Source organism: Danio aesculapii, chromosome 8 (assembly GCF_903798145.1).
Source record: "Danio aesculapii chromosome 8, fDanAes4.1, whole genome shotgun sequence".
NCBI classification, from domain to species: Eukaryota; Metazoa; Chordata; class Actinopteri; order Cypriniformes; family Danionidae; genus Danio; species Danio aesculapii.
The window spans coordinates 4,732,417-4,748,901 of NC_079442.1; the positions used below are offsets into that span (position 1 = coordinate 4,732,417).

Below are 16,485 nucleotides of genomic sequence, written 5' to 3' on the forward strand. Positions count from 1 at the left end.
AAAAATACCTAATTTTATCCTCATAACAGACTGTATGCCTTTAGTGGTTCAATCGGAAAATTTTGAACTACAAAAATACTTTTGTGGAGGCGGCACGGTGGCTCAGTGGTTAGCACTGTCGCCTCACAGCAAGAAGGTTGCTGGTTCGAGTCCCAGCTGGGCCAGTAGGCATTTCTGTGTGAAGTTTGCATGTTCTCCCCATGTTGGTGTGGGTTTCCTCCAGGTGCACTTTTAGCTTAGCTTAGCATAGATAATTGAATCGGATTAGACCATTAGCATCTCATTTAAAAATGACCAAAGTGTTTTGAGATTTTTACATTTTTGTAAGGCCCATAAAAATACCAAATCCTCGAGTATGACTATATGCCTTCAGTGGTTCAATAAGAATATTTTTAAACTACAAGAATACTTTTGTTGGGGCGGCACGGTGGCTCAGTGGTTAGCACTGTCGCCTCACAGCAAGAAGGTTGCTGGTTTAAGTCTGGCTGGGCCTGTTGGCATTTCTGTGTAGCGTTTGCATGTTCTCCCCGTGTTGTCATGGGTTCCCTCCAGGTGCACTTTTAGCTTAGCATACATTATTGAATCGGATTAGACCGTTAGCATCTCACTCAAAAATGAGTTTCGATAATTTTCCTATTTAAAGCTTGATTGTTCTGTAGTTACATCGTGTACTGCTCAAGACCAACAGAAAATGATAAGTGGCGATTTTTCTAGGCTGACATGGCTAGGAATTATACTCTCCTTCCAGCGTAATAATCCAGGGACTTTGCTGCTGTACCATGGCTGAAGCAGGCGCAATGATACTACACAGCACATTCTAGTTTAAACAGATACAGTTGAGGATCTGCACCAAAGTAAATCGACTGAATTGTCCCTCACAATATGTCTCCATCCAAGTCACGTCAGTAATATTGACGGAAGTTAGCTAATTTTCAGACACTGCATAGTTTCACTGCATCATGTGTTTCAGGCTGTTTAAGATTATTTTTCTGAAAGCAAATCAGGACAAGGAGCATTTTCGTTCCAACATCTACATTTCATTATTAGTGTAAATGGCATCTCTAAATCCGTTTGAGGAAATCTTTCCGACGTGTCAAAATAAAGATTTTTGATTTTCCAATTAAATTAAAGGAACTCCACCTCAATGAAAAAACAAGTAAATATGACTGCAAACTTAGAACGTTCATTCATTTTCTTACGGCTTAGAGCCTTTTTTATTAGGGGTCGCCACAGCGGAATGAACCGTTAACTATTCCGGCATTTGTTTTACGCTGCAGATGCCATTCCAGCTGCAACCCAGTACTGGGAAACACCCATACACACTCTCACATTCGCACATACCCAAACTCATACTACGGACAATTTAGTTCATCCAATTCACCTATAGCGCCTGTGTTTGACTGTGGGGGAAACCGGAGCACCTTGGAAGAAACCCACACCAACCGGGGGAGAACGTGCAAACTCCACACAGAAATGCCAACTGACCCAGCCAAGACTCGAACCAGCGTTCTTGTAGCTGTGAGGCGACACTGCTAACCTCTGAGCCACCATGCCACCCAAAACTTAGAACAAAACAAGCATTTTATTTTTTACAATGGAAGCTTTAATTCTTGAATTTTTCCTCCTGTAAACAGAGTAAAAATAGTAAAAGTACAGTAGTTTTTCATAACACACAGTGCTCAAATTTTCAATGCCACCCCAAAATAAATCCTTATATGAACTCAAGCAAATTATGCAATGATATCTGCTCATGTGATATGTAAATGCTGGCTGGGAACTTGTAGATGTCTTCGTGGCCCCTTCACACCTGACATTAGCATGTGTTTCATATCCGGACGGTCTTCAGCTGGATTGCATTTACGCCTTGGATTAAAAATGTCCTATGTGCTTTGATCCAAATATTTTCGGTTATATGACAGATAATATATTAAATATCTAGTCGATTGCATTTTAAATCGAGACTTAAACAAAGAGGAGATTGTGCTTTTTGTGTTGCTGCTCCCAGGATCTGAAAATAATTGCCACTACCCATAAGACAAGCTTCTTCTCTTAGCATTTTTAAGTCCAAGCTAAAGATTTCGAAGCGTGTATGATTTTATAACTTTTTCTGTTTGTTTATTAGTGTGTCGTTGTCTTTCTTAACTTGCTGGTCAGTAAGAGTTGTAATTAATTACACAGTTGTAGTCAAAATTATTAGCCCTCCTGTAAATTTTCTTTTTCAAGTATTTCCAAACTGATGTTTAACAGGGCAAGAAAATTTTCACAGTATTTCCTATAATATTTTTTCTTCTGGAGAAAGTCTTATTTGTTTTATTTCGGCTAGAATAAATGCAGTTGTTACTTTTTTAAAAACATTTTAAGGTCAATATTATTAGCCCCCTTAAGCAATATTTTTTCTTCTCATTTGTCTACAGAACAAACCACTGCTATCTAATGATTTGCCTAATTACGCTTACTTTAACCTAATTAACCTTGTTTAGCCTTTAAATGTCATAAGCTTAATACTAGTATCTTGAAAATATCCAGTCAAATATTGTGTATAATATGTACTGTCATCATGGCAAAGATAAAATAAATCAGTTATTAGAAATGAGTAAATAAAACCATTATGTTTATCTTTTTTCAATTAAAACTGAGGTAAAATTGGCTAAAAAATATACAGGAAGGTTAATAAATCTACATTGAAGACATATAAATAATTGTCAATAAATAATTAGCATTTACCCCTTTGTTAAACGCTTCTACACAGCTTCAAACGTGGCATCAGTAACACCCATTCACACAGGGCGTCAGCTTCAACGCTTCCCATTCACTTTGAATGGGTGACGTTAGGCGTTGCCGAACTGCACTGTGGATCGCGTCAGCCAATCAGATCACTGTATGCAAATACACCAGCTCAGACAGTGGCCTATTGCTGACTAATTTCATTGGCTGACACTGCCATGACAATCCCGTCAGCCCCAAGTTCAGACACGCCCTCTGTCAAGCGTTGACGCTGAAGCCCCGTGTGAATGAGGCGTAAGCATTTTCAAAACTCATGTAAAGTGGGACGATATATATATATATATATATATATATATATATATATATATATATATATATATATATATATATATATATATATATATATATATATATATTTTTTTTTTTTTTTTTTTTTTTTTTTTGATGTACTGTTGATGTTTCATGATGCACGTACTGCAACTCCAGCATGGTAACTGGTCCCACAAGCGATCATGATGAGCCTTCGACATCTCTGGATCTCTTTAATGTGGTCCTTCAGCCCTCCTAAAATCACTGCCACACACGCAAACACGCAAACATTAATGTCTTTCATTACACAGTCCACAAAATAGGGATGGGCGGATCGATCCTAAAGTATCGATATTTTTCGATACTGGCAATGTATCAAAAGGATCGCTCCTTAAATAGAAATATCGATCCGTTCTCTGTTTTTTTTCTTAATGAGTTGATTTAAATATCTTAATAATCACTGATTTGAATATCTTAATAATGATAGCGCTGCATAGTGTATAAATATTCACTTAAATAAGAACAGGAATGGGAACTATAATATTCTTCCGCTGTATCTCCGCTAATGGGTCAGTGTTTGCTCAGACACACACTTTTAAAGCACAGTGCACAGCAACACACACCCAGCGCAGGTTTTAAACTTGAGTTGCGGTCATCATGACTGAATGAAAAGGTTATTTCACTCTAGTTTACAATGACAAGGCATCATGTGACACTTGCGCCACTGAGCACATGGACAACAGGCTCAAAAGAAGAGCGTCAACAGTCGATCGGGAAGAAATGTAATTTTTTTAATTAAACAAGGTTTGTGCAAAGTGTTATTTTTGTTATATAAGGTTCTGTAATTTTAATAAATGTATAAAGGAATTATGTCTATTTTATTTCATAATAATACTGAAGGGGATAAAAAAATATTTCATTGAAGTATCGGCAATACTTGTATTGAAATGCTTGGTATCGGAGAGAAAATAATAAGCATCGCCCATCCCTACCACAAAGATATAAAGGCAAAGTATGCAACCAAAAGCGTAGTGACCGAGTGTGGAATCGTGGGAGTTGTAGTCTTGTAGTTGTATTCAACACTTATTAGGCATGGGTACCGAAACTTGGTACTATATCGGTATCAGTACTACATTATAAAAGACTGAAGTATCAATAAGCTCTGACATTAACAGTTCTGCTATCAGTACTGGAGAATTATTACTGAATGAACATTACTTACAGTAGCCTAATTTAACTGACCAACCTTTTCTAATTAGCGATATTTGATATTCGTCTGCACAGTTGGCAATCTCACATGAGAAATGCTTGTGTTTCCGGCGAGCACGTCAAGTATAAAAGCCTTCACAGTTCTCAGCATAGCTCGCGACAAAGACTCACATGCGCACACAGCTCGTAAGCTTGCGAAATGAACCAAACGGGTTGTAGTTCCCGAGTGCACAGCGACAATGCCCGTTGCATCAAACGTAACCAGTTGTTTTCTTGTTTAAGCGGAAACGCAAAGTATCTTTCAAAAGTGCATTACTGCAGAAAGACAAAGGAAAAGTTTTTGACTGCCTAGCTACTAACGGTAACGTTACATCATCCTTCGTTATGCCAGCAGTCAATCACCTAAAAGTTAATATTAATAGTTTAATAAAGACACATTCGGTTACATTGAAAACAGTATTTTTTCTGCAGTAGCCGAAATAAATCTTAAACATTAAAAATGCTTTTACGTCAGCTGTATTTACAAATCTAGCCTATGAATAGCCTAATAATAAACTATCCATATTAAGAAACTATATATATAAAAAAAAAAAAATATATATATATATATATATATATATATATATATACACGCACACATACATACACACACATATACATATATATATATATATATATATTTTTTTTTTTTTTACATTGCAAGATGCTCCAAAACTGTATAGCACTTAATAGCACATTTAACTCCTAAAACACTGTTAACTCATTTATGTGAATGCGTCAATGAAAAATCATAAACATTATCTCATCTAACTGCATTTTGCAACTCAAAGGTATTTTCAACTGCAGGGAGCACAATAAACCAAAAAAGATCCTGACTTCTGCCAGAAAAGGCAAACATGTTGATTTTTCTCCAGACGAATGGTTAAAAAGAGTCATTTTCCTTCAAACCATTGTAGATTCTTTTACAGGAAAAAAAAAAACTTTTCATTTGTTTTACAATTACTGGATTCATTTTATTTCATGTCAAAACGTAATAATAAAATAAAGTGTTGTTAATTCTGTTCAATTAGTTTTTTTTTTTCATTAAAAAAACTACAAAAAGTACTGATAAGAGAACCGTTAAAGTACCGAATCGATAAGTGGTATCGATAAAAGTAGTAACGCCGTTAAAACCTTGAACGATACCCAACCCTAACTTATTATCATGGTAAAATGGAGCAGAGTAAGGCTGAAAGCTAACGAAGTGAAATAAAAATCACTGAAACAATAGCTGATGAGAGACGAGTGTGCACAAAAACAGCAGAGCTTTTATTATTCCACAGTCTGCCGCTTCCGGTTCTTTAGCTCATCATCACATAGAAAAGAAACAGCACTGTTTTATCAGACTAAATACATTTTAGGCTTCTGTTATAATGCTGCTCTGTGCAGTCGAAAAAAACACACAACATATTAAAAATCCATTGGTTTTTCCCTGTTTTCTATAAAACCAAACTGGAAATTGGGGATGTATGACTTCATTGGCATTTGACTTGCAACTTAGCATTCTGCTGAAATCTGACTCAATGCTCATGAGAACAGAGAATGCTGGAAAATGGTGTGATCATGCGGTTCTACCAAAGTCAACATACAGTAAGTGAACAATAAAAACATGGTTTCAGATGATTAATGTTTGCAAAGATACATAATGTTCCTATTAAAAAAAAACTGTGTGGCAATACCGTATGTCTGAATAAACAAAAAAAAAAATTCTTTAGAAGCTCCACTCATGGTCTGAGAGCGATTGAGTGGTCTGGGCTCACCTGTGTTGTTCTCGAAGTTAACTCTTCCTCTCATGGTGTTGACCACAGACTCGGGCTGCTCGAAGATCTCCTTCTGCATAAAGGAGCTGAAGTTTCCTGTTTTTACAGAACAACCACAGCGATGTTAGTTAATGGGTCATTAGAATATCAAAGAACACTGTAATGAAGCACAAATGTTGTTTGCTGTTATCTGAAACACAAAAGAAGATGTTTTGAAGAAAGCTGAAAACCTGTAACCATTGACTTCCATAGTAGAAAGAAACACTATAGAAGTCAAATGTTTCCAACATTTTTCAAAATATCTTCTTTTGTATGTTCAAGAAAAGAAAGAAACTCGAAGGTTTGAAACAAGTAAAGGCTGAGTAAATGCTGACGATTTGATTTTTCAGGTGACCTGTCCCTTTAAGACTCATTAAACTATTAGTGAAAAAAAAATCATTTTCAGAAATTAATAATTACAGACTTAACGGACAGTTTTTAGCTAAACGGGATTGTTGTTAGCTAAAACTCAATTACAAACAATGCTGATTATTTTTTCCCCCTCACAGAATCACTAAGATACACAGCAGGAATGCAGAAATAAAGTTGAATGGATGATTTACCCCGAATTTAGGTCATGAGAATAGTTTTTTTCAATAGGTCAAATGAAAAACAGGGAGGTGAGGAGAAATATGTGAAGATGTGGATGGAGGGATGAAGGAGGAGAATTAAAAATAAGAAATACAGAGCGGTGCACATTTGATGCAATCTACTGCCCTCTGCTGACTAGTTTTTTTGCTCTCTTACATGAGAGCTGTGCAACAGTTCAACAGTGTTAGTAGTCTCTTGGATTACTTAAACCTCAAGCACATTACATTTTGCAGCCTGAATTCTCCCTAGTGCCCAAATTTGGGGACTGAAGATCTCATGTGATCACACACGATTTTTTATTATTATTATTATTATTATTATTATTATTATTATTATTAATTTTACTGACTTTGATTAAATAAAATCTATCAATTTTGTATAGTATAGTAATGTATTTTTATTTATTTTATTTATGAATTCAAATTTATTAGCCATCATTTTTAAATATTTTTCAGATATGTTTTCCCGAGTAATGTTTAACAGAGTAAGGGATTTTTCACAGTATTTCCTATAACTTTTTTCTTCGAAGAAATGCTTATTTGCTTTATTTTGGCTAGATTAAAAGCAGTTTTTAATGTTTTTTTTGTTTTTTTTTTAACCATTTTAAGGTCAATATTATTAGCCCCCTTAAGCAATACTTTTTTTTGATTGTCTACAGAACAAACTATTGTTATACAATGACTTGCACGCTAAGCTAACTACTTGTCACCTATGCCCTAAGACAGCACTGGCAGTAGGGCTGCTCGATTATGGGAACTATAAACTATATTATAAACTATATATTTAAACTATATTAGTTTTCCTGTCAATCACTCAGTCAATGCCTCCTGCCTTCAGATGACAGGAGCTACAACCGTAAAAACGTAAAGCGCTGAAGATGAGAGAATGAAAATAACACTGGCCGATTTTAGAAACCACCTAAAGTTACTAATAAGGGCACATCTTACTAGTGATCATGTGCTGAAAGTTAATCCATTTACACTTTTCCAAGAGTGGATAAAAGACTTCCAGTAGCTTCAAGTCCGCTATGAAAATAATTAAAGCCATTCACTGTAAAGTCTGTCGGACGGGGTTTGCAGGTAACAGCGTTTGCAACTGAATCTACACATTTAAAGCGCGAGAGGTACTGTATAATCCTTCATTTAATCCTCACGATGCTGTCAGCCGTGCAAGCGGCAGCTTTACGTAAAATGTAACACAGCTCATGAAAAGACCGTTATTGCCATTAAGATGACATGCAAACAATAAGTTCTATATCAATATAAATGCGGGGTGCCGAAAATTGTCTACAGGACAAACTATTGTTATACAATTACTTGCACGCTAAGCAACTACTTGTCACCTATGCCCTAAGACAGCACTGGCAGTAGGGCTGCTCGAATATGGGAACTATAAACTATATTATAAACTATATATTTAAACTATATTAGTTTTCCTGTCAATCACTCAGTCAATGCCTCCTGCCTTCAGATGACAGGAGCTACAACCGTAAAAACGTAAAGCGCTGAAGATGAGAGAATGAAAATAACACTGGCCGATTTTAGAAACCACCTAAAGTTACTAATAAGGGCACATCTTACTAGTGATCATGTGCTGAAAGTTAATCCATTTACACTTTTCCAAGAGTGGATAAAAGACTTCCAGTAGCTTCAAGTCCGCTATGAAAATAATTAAAGCCATTCACTGTAAAGTCTGTCGGACGGGGTTTGCAGGTAACAGCGTTTGCAACTGAATCTACACATTTAAAGCGCGAGAGGTACTGTATAATCCTTCATTTAATCCTCACGATGCTGTCAGCCGTGCAAGCGGCAGCTTTACGTAAAATGTAACACAGCTCATGAAAAGACCGTTATTGCCATTAAGATGACATGCAAACAATAAGTTCTATATCAATATAAATGCGGGGTGCCGAAAATTGTCTACAGGACAAACTATTGTTATACAATTACTTGCACGCTAAGCAACTACTTGTCACCTATGCCCTAAGACAGCACTGGCAGTAGGGCTGCTCGAATATGGGAACTATAAACTATATTATAAACTATATATTTAAACTATATTCGTTTTCGATAGTCTACAGAACAAACCATCGTTATACAAAAACTTGCCTAATTACCCTAACCTGCTTAGTTAACCTAATTAGCCTAGTTAAGCCTTTAAATGTGACTTTAGGCTGTATAGAAGTGTCTTGAAAAATATCTAGTCAAATATTATTTACTGTCATCATGGCAAAGATAAAATAATAAATCAGTTATTAGAAATGAGTTATTAAAACTATTATGTTTAGAAAAATGTTGAAAAAAATCTGCTCTTTGTTAAACAGAAATTGGGAGGAAACAAACAGGGGGCTAATAATTCAGGGGGGCTAATAATTCTGACTTCAACTGTAAAGTGCATTATGATACAGCATGTTTAATCCTTAAGCTATTTTAGGTGAATGTAAATGGAGTCGAGATTCGGAGTCGACTCCAAAAAACCCAGTACCGAACACCCCAATTTAAAATGGTTTTTAAAAAATTCAAAACTGCTTTTATATATTATAAGACTTTCTCCAGAATAAAAATATTACAGGAAGTACTGTGAAAATTTCCTTGCTTTGTTAAACATCATTTGGAAAACATGTAAAAAAAAATTTTAAAATTCTAATAATTTTTGGGCTAATAATTTTGACTTCAACTGTATATTGCTGCTGAAACAGTTCTACACCTCCATCAATGAATCAGTCATCTGCACATCAATAACTGTCTGGTTTAGCTCAGCAACTAAATACGACCTCCAAAGACTACGTCGAATAGTTCGGACTGCTGAGCGAATCACTGGTACAACCCTTCCTACTCCCCAAGAACTGTACTTATCCAGAGCGAGCAGAAGGGCTGCCAAAATCACTCTGGACCCCTCACACCCAGCACACTGCCTCTTTGAACTTCTACCTTCTGGTCGACGCTGCAGAGCACTGCGCACCAGAACAGCCCGACACAGAAACAGTTTCTTCCCTCAGGCAATCCATCTCATGAACACTTGATGATAATAATTGTGGAACCAACATCACTACTTGCTATACACTTTTATACACATATACACTTATTTAACAACACACTTTACATGCCATTTTGCACATAACAGCTGCACATATAACGTTGTATATAGTAATAAACACGTACATACACTTGTCAATTTGTATATTTACACTCACTACTTATTTCTATATTTTTTTTAAATATATTTACTATCTGTTTTTTGTCCTGTCTCTGTAATCCTGTTGCACTGTAGAAGCTCTGTCATGAAAACAAATTCCTCGTATGTGTGAACATACCTGGCAATAAAGCTCTTTCTGATTTTGATTCTGATTCTGATATTGTATTTCAGTTGAGGAAAATGTTTTGGTCTTCGTTTTGGTTTACTCATATAACCTTGGTTGGAATAGGATTTCTAATCTGCTCGTACCCTTCATGATCTGCTGCAGCTCCATCTGGAGGGTCTGGATGGCGCGGGCTGGGTGGTCTCCCGCTGTGCGCTTGATTCGATGGATAGAGAGACGGCCGTCGCTCACAGCTGCGATATCATCGTCCTCCAGGAAGATAACACGATTGGTGTGCTCGATCACAGCACTGCAGAAAAGAGTCATGTAAATGCTTTTAAACAATACATTTAAATACACTCAGTTTGGGTTTTGACTAAACAAGTAATAATATACACATCCATGTTGTACATTTTCACTTCAGGACTTTTGGTTCAGTGCATATGTGTTCCAAACAAATACATAGTATTGACAGATCGCTGTATCTGGAATAAACCTTTAGGAGTTTCTTTCTTCTATTGAAAACAATAAAGGATATTTTGAAGAAAGCTTAAAACCTGTAACCATTGACTTCCATAGTAGGAAAAACATATATCATGGAGGTCAATGGTTACAGGTTTCCAACCTTTTTCAAAATATTTAATTTTGAGTTCAACAGAAGAAAGAAAGATTAAGGGTGAGTAAATGATGACATAATTTACATTTTTGGGTGAGGCATCCTTTTAATTTAATTAAAGCAATGTCATGATTGTAACTGTGTAAATTATCTTCATAATTTGGACTAGAACAATAATTTTACAATGCATTGTGCAGTTTAAATGTTTGCTCATTATTTTGATTATCATACCTAAAAATAAACAACAACCTACTATAATTGAACAGTTTTTGGGCTCATTTGTTAATCATAACCTTTCAAAAATATAGTAATGTGCAGTAATAAGTAGGGTTGGGCGATGTTGACCAATTAGGCATCGTGCGATGTCTAATGTGAAACATCGCGACGGACGATAGCATCGTCGTCATGGTGTTGTTAAATATCAATTAATTCATAACGAATGAATTAAATGTAGCCTACCGTTTTCACTTGGTCTTTGCTTTACCCATAACCAAACCATAAATAAATACACCCAAATCTCCGCCTGTCAATCACTTCTTCCATGGGACTTTGGCATGAATAAGCAGAGTGATCTGTGTCGTTATAATGGCTTTTTCCCACAGCTGGTGGAGGAGACGAGAGTTTGTTTGGAGTTCACTCACTGTAATTTGATTTGTGATTGATGATAACTTCCTTATTTTATTATTATTATGAGGAAATAATAACAAGTAAAGATGCTAAGGCTCGACTGTTTTGTTCGCATATGCGCCCAAAATTTTATCTATGCGACCTAAAAATCTATTTGGAAGCATTTGAGCGAATGCATAACTTGTTGTCGTGAGACAACAAATGCAGCGCTCGGGAACAGATTAAAACAGTTATGTTTCTGCAGTAAAAAAGCCAGCAACGCTTGCCCCGCCTTTGTGCTCTTCTTATTGGCCCACTGCTCTAGAATTGAACGCGGATGGATTGGTTAATATCAGCTGTCAATCACTCAGTCAATGCCTCCTGCCTTCAGATGACAGGAGCGAAAACATAAAGCGCTGAAGATGAGAGAATGAAAATAACACTGACAGATTTTGTTTCAGAAACCACCTAAAGTTACTAATAAGGGCACATCTTACTAGTGATTATGTGCTGAAAGTTAATCCACCATTTACACTTTTCCAAGAGTGGATAAAACACTTCCATTGGCTTAAAGTCCGCTATGAAAATAACTAAAGCCATTCACTGTAAAGTCTGACAGGGCGTTTGCAGGTAACAGCGTTTGCAACTGAATCTACACATTAAGCGCGAGAGGTACTGTATAATCCTTCATTTAATCCTCACGATCCTGTCAGCCGTGCAAGCGGCAGCTTTATGTAAAATTGAACACAGCTCATGAAAAGACTGTTATTGCCATTAAGATGACATGCAAACAATAAGTTCTATATCAATATAAATGTGGGGTGCCGAAAATCATTATTAATTTAATTTAATTTAATTTCTAATTAGATTTAAAGAAACAGCCACAATTTCAGTAAACCACTTTTTGATAATAATAAAAATAAATAATAAACTGTGTTATGTTTACCCTGCTGCAACAAAAAGTCGTTGTGTACTGCTATGCAATTATACACGTTACACGGCTGCAAATGTACAAAACTGCATTTGCTGACAGACAGTTTGGGCTACTTATCAGAATTATAGGAATTATCGGCTCGACAATATTTAATTGGATGAATTTTAGTCATATGCCTCACCCAGAATATAAAAATACTAGGGGTGTCAACAATAATTGCTTCTTCGGTGCAACGTGATGCAGACGCGGACAATTCGGTATCGGTTCAGTAATAATCATAACCGGTTATTATGTACTGATGTCATTTATCTCATATGCGCTATGTCGCTGTAGCTTATTATGGCGAGGGAGGCGAGCGCGAGCATTTACAAAGCTCCAACTACTGAGCTTAAAAAACAAAAGGGCAGAAACTGTGCACAATTTCACTGCGTGTGTGTTTGCTGGACAGTCTTTCATTGACACTTACAGCAGAAGCTCCTATTTCACTGTGATTGAGAGAATGCAATTAAACTCTACTTCTCTCTCTCACTGTGGCCCATTTGACCTGCCGGCGTGACTTTTCCTCTCCTCTCGGCTGTTACAGCGATACTTCTGGATACAGACACATGCGTGTGCCTGCAGAGCTTTCTCCACGGTGTCTATCATGGATTAGCTGTGATCGCCGCTGCCGTCTATCAATGTCACTCATCTGTGAAGAGCGCCAGTGCGCAAGAGCCAATCGCAGCCCTTTCTGTTGAGCGTGTGACCAATCATAGGGGTGTAAGAAAGAACTAGCTAGACAAGGCTCAGAGAGCGAGCGGGATATTAATATTTGTTTATTTGCTATAAATGCTCGTGTTGTTTAAAGGTACAGTTTATATATCTGACTGTTTGTATTAAAGGACAAAATTTTATTACAAATAGTATATAAATGTAAATATATGTATACAATTTAATAAAAGAATTGCTGTGCTGTGAAGAAAATGTAAAACTGTGTATGGAAAGCATCGTAAATGCACCGTGATGCTATCGAATTGAACCGAATCGATGGCATGATAATCGTAACCAAACCGTGAGACGAGTGTAGGTTCACACCTCTAAAAAATACATATAAACACATTTAGATCATTTACTTTCAAGAGTTCACACTTAGATATTGTTTGACAACTGTTAGCAGGTTTGGCATGCTGTCCCGGGAGAGAACCCTGAGCTCGGAGATAGGTGAGCCCAGGGCTCCCGCCTGGTCCATAGAGCATATGAGGGGAGTACGAGATCAGGTGGTTCTCGAGAGCTCCCCGTGGTAAAGGAAGAAAGGAGGAGAAGGGGTGGATGGGGGGTTTCTTCGGAAAACGAAGATAAGAGAGTAGTTCTAGCTAGGCTACTTATAGTGAGTTGGGGTTAATCTGATTGGATAACTAGGGAATGTAGATGAGTGGCCAGCTGCAGTCAATCATATCACGTGCTCCTCTCGAAATTAGTTTGTGAAACTTCACTTAATCGTTACTATTGGAATGTGAAGAGACTTTCAACCAGTACAACAAAACATGTTTCTGAACACAATCACCTACTGCTCCTTTAAAAATAACAATGCAGCACAAGGATAAAAGCAAAAAAGAAAGTGACTGATGGCAGCAAAATGCAAAGTAATGTACCTGGCGTCGGATGCAAAGTAGTACTCGACTGCTTTCTCATCCACAGGAAACAGACACGTGTCCTCGTCCATCCTGGGCAGAGTATTGCAGGTCTTTTTATCTTTACCAGCTATAAAGATAATAACAGCATCATTTATTACAGCACATTAGAGGGAAATTAAACAACAATTTATGTAAACCTTATTTTATTTATTAGGTTGACTCAAAAATGAACATATTTAATCAAGTATGATAAACTACACTAGTCAACATTTCATCAATTCAACAAAGATAAAATCCAGGGTTCATACACATTTTACTACTAAAATTGCCTGACATTTCCAAGACTTTTCCAGAACATTTTCATGATGTAATGTCTACATATACATGGTAAATAATAGGAAAAACAATGACATTCAAATTTATTACAGCATATCTTAAAACACGCAACAATCTTTGTGGTTTAAATTTGTTTCTATATTGATTTAGATAATGCTTACGCAGCATTAACAATGTGAGAGCAAGTTTTTGGCCAAGGACAGAAATGAAGTAAAGCCAACTAACCTATATTCAAGTTAGGGCTGCACAATATATTGTTTCAGCATCGATATTGCAATGTGTGCATCCGCAATAGTCACATCTCAGCATATGCAATATTGGGATTATAGTTTAATACAGAGTTTAATCATAATGGAGTAAAAGTTTATCATCTGCATGCATTTTTAAAGAGATGGTTCACCCAAAAATGACTTCCCATTTTTCATTACACCCTTCAATTGTTTCAAACATTAATGAGTTTTAATATGAGTTTAATAACTCCTATAGTATTGAAACAAGTGAAGGGTGAGTAAATAGTGAGTACATTTTAATCTTTGAGTGAACTGTCCCTTTAAGGCCTGTGACTGTGTGAACATTTTAATACTTCAGATTTTAAAACATCCGACCGCAAGAAATGTTTTGTAATTTAAATAAAGATTAAATAATATACAATAAGACTATAGAGTGTTGATTATTCAATATCTGTACCTGAATAGTGAATACCTAAAAACTATAATTCACTTTTATCTTTACTATATTTTATTTATCTATGCTAGTAAATCATTTGTTATATATTATTGGAGATTCACTCCTCTACAAAATCCCCCCAATTGATCCAAACTAACCTGTTAAATCTGGTGAAATTGGATTCACATCGCACAATACATCACAGAAATACAAAATAAGGTAATGTCAGATTTTTCCAATATCGCGCAGCCCTAATTCAAGTGTACAGATATTTGTTAAACTAATTTCCATGACTTTTCCAAAACTTTCTATACGTTCTGTTCTTCCAAAACTTTTCCAGGCCTGGAAAATGCCATGTCAAAATTCCCTGACTTTTCCAGGTTGCCCATGACTGTATGAACCCTGCAAATCAAAATGGTTACTTAAAAAATACCACGCTCTTGTATTAATTAGGACAAATTTGATTAATTTTTTGGATCTACTTCAAATGTTGACTACTGTACATACTGTAATTTTTCATGACATTGTTCTCAAATAACTATTTGTTATATTTTTACTTGTTATCTGTTGCCTCATTACAAACAAACACGGCAGAAATCACAAGATACACGTTAAACTAACAAAAGCTACAATTAAACAGACTTAGTTTCTAGGGTTTTTGCAATATTTGAATGCTATTAAAGTGATAGTTCCACCAAAAATAAAATATACACATTGTTTAATCTATCTTTACTGTTTACCATTACCCCTCAAATGGTTCCAAACCTTCATGAGTTTCTTTTTCTCTGTTGATCACAAAAGAATTGTTTTTAAAAAGCTGAATACCTGTAACCACTGACATCCATAAAGTAGGGAAAACAAATACTACGTTAGTCAATGGTTTGAGCTTTCCAACTTTCTTCAAAATATCTTCTTTTGTGTTCAACACCATTTGAGGGAAAGTAAATGATGTTCTACTGCTAAACAATTGACTGAACCAAGAAAAGCAAACATGTTTGAACAAGCGAGGGCTAAATTAAATGATGATACGATTTTCAGATTTCGGTGAACCGTAATATTTAGTGTTTATTTATGTATATTTAGTGTTTATTTATGTAGATTACATCGTGGACTTCTTTATTTTTAATTTTTGTAGACAAAATGGCTTCAGTTACTCAGAAACGGACCAATGATATATGGGATTGTTGCAAGTCAAATGGGAAATCAGTCACCTTTTTGAGCATTATGCTCTAAGATTTTACAGCAACTAAAATGTACTGAATGATACCCCCTCAATTGGTGATTGGATAGAAATTGTGAAGAAAATAAGCAACATGGAGGAACTGACATTTATGTTGAGACTTAAAAAGCACTCATTTCTAAAATATGGAAGGAAATGGACTGATTACCGCAATGTTAACAACTGTTGAATGCATTGAATCTGGAACAATGAATCTCCTAATGTTGTCTTTTATTTCTTATTATTATTAGTATTAATTTAGTATTTCATCTTGAATATTGTACAGTTTTTTTAATGTAAAATGTTCAGTTGTAAATTGCAAACAAAAAAGAAAGTTCTTAATAAAAATAAAGTAATAATTACAAAATAAAATGTACTGAATGAGCTGTGAGGTGAGTGTGCATTATGAAGGCAGTGTGTAGAAACTCACAGGAGCGATACAGGATTGGGATGTGATCTGTGGAGAGCCTGTGGTCACTTCTAACTCCGATCAGTAATGGACCTCCTCTCCTGGACAAAACACAGA

The 16,485-nt window shown here is 35.9% G+C and overlaps 2 protein-coding genes across 2 annotated transcripts in view; one reads left to right on the top strand and one right to left on the bottom strand.

The window, feature by feature from the left end:
- Positions 1-16,485, top strand: part of antxr1a (ANTXR cell adhesion molecule 1a) — a 370,977-nt gene that overhangs the window by 136,848 nt on the left and 217,644 nt on the right. The gene's annotated exons all lie outside the window — the stretch shown is intronic.
- gfpt1 (glutamine--fructose-6-phosphate transaminase 1) overlaps positions 1-16,485 on the bottom strand; it is a 64,233-nt gene that overhangs the window by 24,530 nt on the left and 23,218 nt on the right. The window contains exons 8-12 of the mRNA XM_056463047.1: positions 16,390-16,469; positions 13,757-13,865; positions 10,116-10,279; positions 6,042-6,137; positions 3,200-3,297 (exon numbers count right to left, since the gene is read on the bottom strand). Coding sequence (XP_056319022.1) covers positions 3,200-3,297; positions 6,042-6,137; positions 10,116-10,279; positions 13,757-13,865; positions 16,390-16,469 — 547 coding nt within the window. The remainder of the gene's footprint in view (positions 1-3,199; positions 3,298-6,041; positions 6,138-10,115; positions 10,280-13,756; positions 13,866-16,389; positions 16,470-16,485) is intronic.